At 37.2% G+C, this 6,000-nt stretch overlaps 1 protein-coding gene across 6 annotated transcripts in view; it reads right to left on the bottom strand.

Moving 5' to 3' along the window:
* Window positions 1-648: 648 nt before the first annotated feature.
* The window catches only part of FARP1 (FERM, ARH/RhoGEF and pleckstrin domain protein 1), a 174,851-nt gene continuing 169,499 nt past the window's right edge, over window positions 649-6,000 (bottom strand). For 4 of the 6 annotated variants that reach the window (XM_085305972.1, XM_085305973.1, XM_085305974.1 and 1 more), the window contains exons 24-26: window positions 3,873-3,980; window positions 2,754-2,905; window positions 649-1,608 (exon numbers count right to left, since the gene is read on the bottom strand). In XM_085305972.1, the coding sequence (XP_085162098.1) occupies window positions 1,527-1,608; window positions 2,754-2,905; window positions 3,873-3,980 (342 nt within the window). In that variant the 3' untranslated portion in view covers window positions 649-1,526. Of the gene's footprint in view, window positions 1,609-2,753; window positions 2,906-3,872; window positions 3,981-5,052; window positions 5,190-6,000 lie in introns of all 6 variants that reach the window. The other 2 variants (XM_085305976.1, XM_085305977.1) reach the window with 2 other exon arrangements.

Raw genomic sequence — 6,000 nt, 5'->3', positions numbered from 1 at the left:
TGTGTAATAGCATTGTGAGGTATTTTATTCCCTTTTGTTGTGAGCAGCAAAGGTATAAGCCACTTTATACATAGCATCAGAGTAAGCAATTAACAAATCAGACACTGCACAAAGAAAAACTGGGGGTAGAATTGTCTCAATTTTGTCTCCCTAGCACTGGTTCCTCAAAGGCCCCTAATGGTGATAGATGTGTTTCCAGCATGTTCAGCCTTTGCTAATGGAAGTCTTATACCCTCATCGTGGTGAAGGCTTTCTTAGAACTAAGGAAAAAAGTGTCTTATCATGGTAGACTTACTTACTGTTGACAGTCTTCTTCTTAGTGGGTCATCAGCTTATCCAAAAAATGATGTTAGACAAAATCACAGACAGATACACAAAATAAATAGGTATTTCCACTGATGGCGACTGATAACATCTGTCACTGAATACCGAGCAGTACCAGCACAGAAAGAAACTGAAATTCCAACAACCAAATGCAGGTCACGTGAGGATGTGTAGGCATGATGAAAACTTGGGGGTTGAGTAGTACCAACGGTTTATAGTGCTTGAGTCTGCATTAGTTACCAAAGCACTACAAATTATTCACAAATCGCTGCAGTTCTTGTAGCATACAGGGTTTCTTTCAAGTTTGTAAAACAAACAGCAGAATGTCACCACAGCCTTTAATTTCTCCTTGTACATAACCATTCACAGTACATTAACAGCCCGAATAATATTGCACTGGATCTTTTTTTTTTWAAAAAAGGTTTCATCTTGCAAGTAGTATTCACTTTTCAAAGCCAACAGATGAACAATTTGGTCAACTTGCACCAAGAAAACTGTTAGATAAGAATCCTATAGTTTATTATACCACATGTATTTGTAACCCCAAAGGAAAATGAGATTGAGCTGTAAACTGTTTCTTTGTTTAAGATAGAAAATTAGTAATAATTCCTCAGTGATTAAATGTAGAAAGACTGGAAAAAATGAACTCTGAAAGTTATCTCATTCCTGTTAGACTGCTTATTGTATATATAATTATATTCTATACTGTGAAAGTCCATCTACATTTAAAAATCCAGCAGTCTACAGATTAACATGGTAAAAAAAAATAATATATTTTTATGAAAAGAGAAGAAATAGTGTTTGCCTCACAGGAAAAAGAAGTTTTCAGACTGTGAGTTTGTTGAGTTTTTAGGTGCAATCTTTGAGGCAACAAAACGTCTTTTGGCATTTGGCACTCTAATAAGGACAATATTTTAATACTGGCACAAGCTAAAAACAGCACAGAATGACAAAATACAAGACATGAAACTAACCGCAGCCACTGGGATGATAGTAAGCTATTTTGACCATATGGAAAACTTAAACAGTTTTGCTGAGGGAGTAATGAGGGTTTCTGCAAAACCATACTTTGTTGTTGTTGTTGTTGTTTTTTTTTTAAACAAACGTTAAGTTTTACTAAACTCGGAAGGAGAAAAGAGTTTAAAATGTCCTCTAGAAAATCGGCAGCTGCTGGACAATCACCGYGGTAATTTGTTTAGCTGTCAATAGGCGTGAGACTCCTTATGACTCAAAGCAYGAGTGCGTGAGGCAGAGCTGGTGGCACTTCGGATCACTTCCATCCATCTGTGAGAAGATAGGAGAAGAGACAAAAATAAAATTAGGATAAATTGCGAGGGAAAGCTTTCTTGAAAGATTCTCTGTGCATAGTCATTGGCAATGCTGTTAGAAGTATATAAAAATTCTATTTTCGGTGCCTGCAAGATGATCTTCCTTACCATTTCACTCCCAAGTCCATCTGAAGTCAAGAGGCTATAGCTCCAGCTGACCACTTACTACATATATAAAGAGGAGGTTTAGAGAAGAAAAACTGGGGACCCAAATTTCATGAACTCAGTAGTGGTTTTACTTGTTCTGCAAGTATCAACTCTCTTGGTAATCCAAATGACGAGCAGTTGACAACCGCTCTTAATTCTAACACCCAAAATATGATTTAGTTGTGATTACTATTTGTTTTTACAGAACTGAAGGACTTTTGAATTCTTTCGATTCTACTTATTTATTTAATTACCTCTCCTCTGCATTTTTCCTTATTTGTAGTCTTAGATTGCCAAGACTAAAACTTTTTATAAAAGCTTTCTTTAATATCAGAGGACATTAAAGTTTTTGTCATGTTAATGCTTTATATAAAAAAGCTAAATTAATTTCTGGTATGCACAATCTCCAACTACAGTCTAGGACAAAGAGAAGTAGTGCCAAGATCTTGGTTCGCAACGTATCTGGAATTCAGTGGGTTATGTAAAAATGCTCCAGCGACAGGAGGATGTGGTCAGAACAACAGCTGCTGCAGAAGAAGGAGGATGTTACTTCAGATGTGCATTTTACATCCAGTTGTACTAGAGGGAAGAAACTTACTCCATATAGCTACTGAAAACACTGATCTGATTATGTATCAGATTCCAGCAAGTGTTGTGTAAAGTCCCCTGTACAGCCAGCTTGATCAATTTTGAATGGAAAATTCCTGCATGCAACTCAAGCTTTGCAGTGACTGTATTACAGCTAATATGGCTGTAGGTTATCAGAACACTCATTTGCTTCTAGAATTACAAGGTTTAAAATTTCTTTAAAAAATTTTAAAGGATTCCTTTCTCTAGTTGTGCCAAACTACTTGCCTGTATTGATACAATTTACTAAACTGTGCATCTACCAACCTTGCCTGAAAAAATCCAGGAATTAAAAAAAAAAAATCATCTCAAGGAAAACTGACTTACCTTTCAAATGTGTATTCACTTTCAGCCCTGAAATAGTACACGTGGGATTTGAAATGTAGCTTGAACACATAATCTTTGTGAATGTTTTCAGATTCAGAAGGAATGGTAAGTGAATATCCCAATAAAGGAAGGCTGGCTAAAGGATGATTGTCCTGAAAATAAATGAAAAAAAAAATGCTGTGATATCAAATGCCCTCAAGTACAGACAGCAATTAAGGAAAATGGAAGCTAAATATACACTCATTTAAAGCCGGTCTTTGTGTTTCCAAGTTTGCACGGAAAAAAATAYGTACTTTATTTTATAGTGGCAATGGGATCCTCAGTGTTCTTAATTATCTAGCAGTTTCAGTTTGCCAATCTGCAGGGACCCTTCTCATAAGATCTGCTGCAGCCTACCAGTATTTCCTGGTAAGAARGGCGTCTGAAATCCTATATTTTCACTACTTTCAAAGTGACAAACTTTAAGCGCCATTACTTGGCATCTGCCGAACACCATGCACRTCCACCCTGGGCTTGCAAACACGGACTCCTTCAGAAACGCGTGCTCATAACCTTGCAGCGTGCGTTGCTCAAGTCTCTTGGCTAATACAGCATATATACAGAAATSACTTCTTTTGTCTGTTTGTGTAGACTATCCTACAACTCACTCATTTTCCTTTTCAGTGCAAAAGGTCTAGCAATAAGTATTCCTATAGTCAGGAAAGCCCAATGTGGCAACTGGGACTGCTTTGGCCTTACACCCTTCTTAAACACAAAGATGCAAAAGTCCGTCAGACTCTGGAGAGAAAAAACCCACCTCCTCAGTGTGAGGTTTTTCCAGATTAAATACTCCTCGGTCACTGTTCTCATTTGACTCAACCCTTCCAGCAGTGATAACTGTCATGCTTTTAGGAATATGCACTGTGCCTATTTAAAGTTTCAGGGAATAAATATTGCTTTTTCCATGGAGAAGGAGACTGAGAACCAGACTCTATTCTATGCTCCAATAGTGGTAAATTTTGGATACGTGCGACAAGAGTACTCTTTATCTTGCCTATAGCAGCCATGGTCAGCTTCTCTACTGCCACTTTGAAAATAGAAAATACCCATTCAGCCACCCAAATTTGTGCAGTCTGTTACCTGATGCGATTTATAGAAGAACATACAGAAGTTGGTGAATACCACCCAAAGCTTCTGCCACCCATTGCTGTTTTTGAACTTTCTTAGGAGATTTCCAGACAGCTGATTCTGAAATAAATCAAAAATAGCCAAATAAAACAGTGAAATATGCATTGTAAAGTAATATAAGAAGGTGGAAAGTAGCCAAGCCACATATAAAGGGATGTTTATATTTCTGCTTATTTAATATTAATTTCACTAATTTTGTAGAATGCTTAGAATCAGAAATACCTGTCCTTCTTTAGTAAAGCTTGTCTGCAGTTTAATTATTTTAAGAAAAATTATCAGCTTTTACCTTGCYGTATGTGAAAACCTTTTGGTTGAATGGGTGCATTTCTCCTGCAGTTTTCTATTACTAAGTAAGTAATGTTTTAATACATTTTCTGCTCACAGCTGGGTACTTCCATAAACTTCAAATACTACACTTCTTCTCTTTAATTACAGTGGCTTTAAATAATGTATTACTAAACATTGGTGAGTCTTATTATCCTCGTCTCTCTTTATTCTTTTCAAATAATACTTAGAATAATGGAAACAGAAAATTTGACATGAATTTGTGATGTAAAGAAAAATTATGATATATTTTTGAATTGCACATAGAGACCGAGCTCTCAGTACCCAGTGAGTTAATATGGTAACTTTTCAAAGATTTTTACAAGCAAGGGCTATTAACCTTAGTCTTAGCTGGATTTTGGAAATTTTATGAACTAGAGGATGCAGCTGTAACCAAGAGGTAGAATTTAAAGGCTGGCTGAAGACAGGACTCCTGACATATTAGCCCCACCTAGCATAATGCATAGCACCATCATGCCTTGAAAACGATGGGAAGAGAACTTCTCAAGTGAACTACAAATCAACTTCCCATATCTTCTGGACCGTAAGGACTACCAGCTATATCAGAATAGTTGTTAACATCATTAGAGAATGCAGAAACTAATCACTTAATCTGTAACACTGAATACTCAAAGTCTGGTGGTCCTGATTTATCTACTACAAATCAGATATTCTTGAAAATGTCCTACTCTCAGCAGTCTTGGACGTACATTAAAGCCTTTGCTTTAAATAATCCCATTCTCTGCTATCTGGACAGCCAATTGCTTGACCTAAGCCACAGGTGTTTTACTCCTTAGTTTTCTGTTACCTCGTGACTCTGGAGGATATCATAAAAGGACAGGCTTTGCATTCGGTACCAGCAGACATATGAAATGGAAACAGGCCGCTGATCACTGATCAGTCCAGCAGGTAGGGAAGTACAGTCACTGACAGAGAGAGGATCTTCTACCACAGGAGAGACAGAAAGGAGGGGGAGACACAAAGAAAATAAACGGTAATGCAGAAGTGAAAGCCACCCACAGAATGACGTGAGCATGAAGGCTACCTGCCACAAGTGGAAGAGCAGTGGGGCTGAAGATGTTTTCACAGGCTAATGTATGCCTCCAGGTTGCCTGGGCTTCACTGCTCTACTTGCAATCATTTGAGCCACAGGGAGGGACAAAAATAATAAGCAATGAGTGCTGATCTCAGGCAAAAAGATTCATCTAACTAAACATGTTGTTCATTAGCATTGGTCATAGATTTAAATTACTTTTATATCTATTTCTAATAAGCTGTATGTTTTAGGGAAAAATATGAGACCTTGTTCCATGCTGAACTATTTCTCCTTTGCAGGATATAAGGGTATAAATAAGTAGAAAATCCACCTGCCTGGAATCAGAATGAGGTACTAGTTAGCACTGCAAGGACAGATGGTATTTTAACCATTTAACCATTGGTTTTGATAAACAAAATTATTCTGTACTAGAAAATGCTAAGTTCAGAGTCAGTATATCTTATTTAAAGCAYGAGAGACCTGCTGTCTTAGGGTTGCCTCATGAGTGGAAGTCAGCTGAACTTTAAGTCTTCCTTGAGCATAAATTTCCATTTTATGAGGACTGTGATAAAGTAYTCAGGTTGCCCTATAGTCTCTCTTGGGGGAAGGAAGCACATCTAAGCAGACTTGCTGCCTCATCTTAAAACATACACTAAACTAGGAGTCTTTCATTTTAATCTTTGAAAAGTCAATGTCTGTTAAGCACAGAATTAATAAATG

The sequence above is a fragment of the Rhea americana genome, unplaced genomic scaffold, assembly GCF_003343005.1.
Source record: "Rhea americana isolate MKP2758 unplaced genomic scaffold, rheAme1 scaffold_23, whole genome shotgun sequence".
NCBI classification, from domain to species: Eukaryota; Metazoa; Chordata; class Aves; order Rheiformes; family Rheidae; genus Rhea; species Rhea americana.
This window is presented reverse-complemented; position numbering and strand designations above follow the sequence as displayed.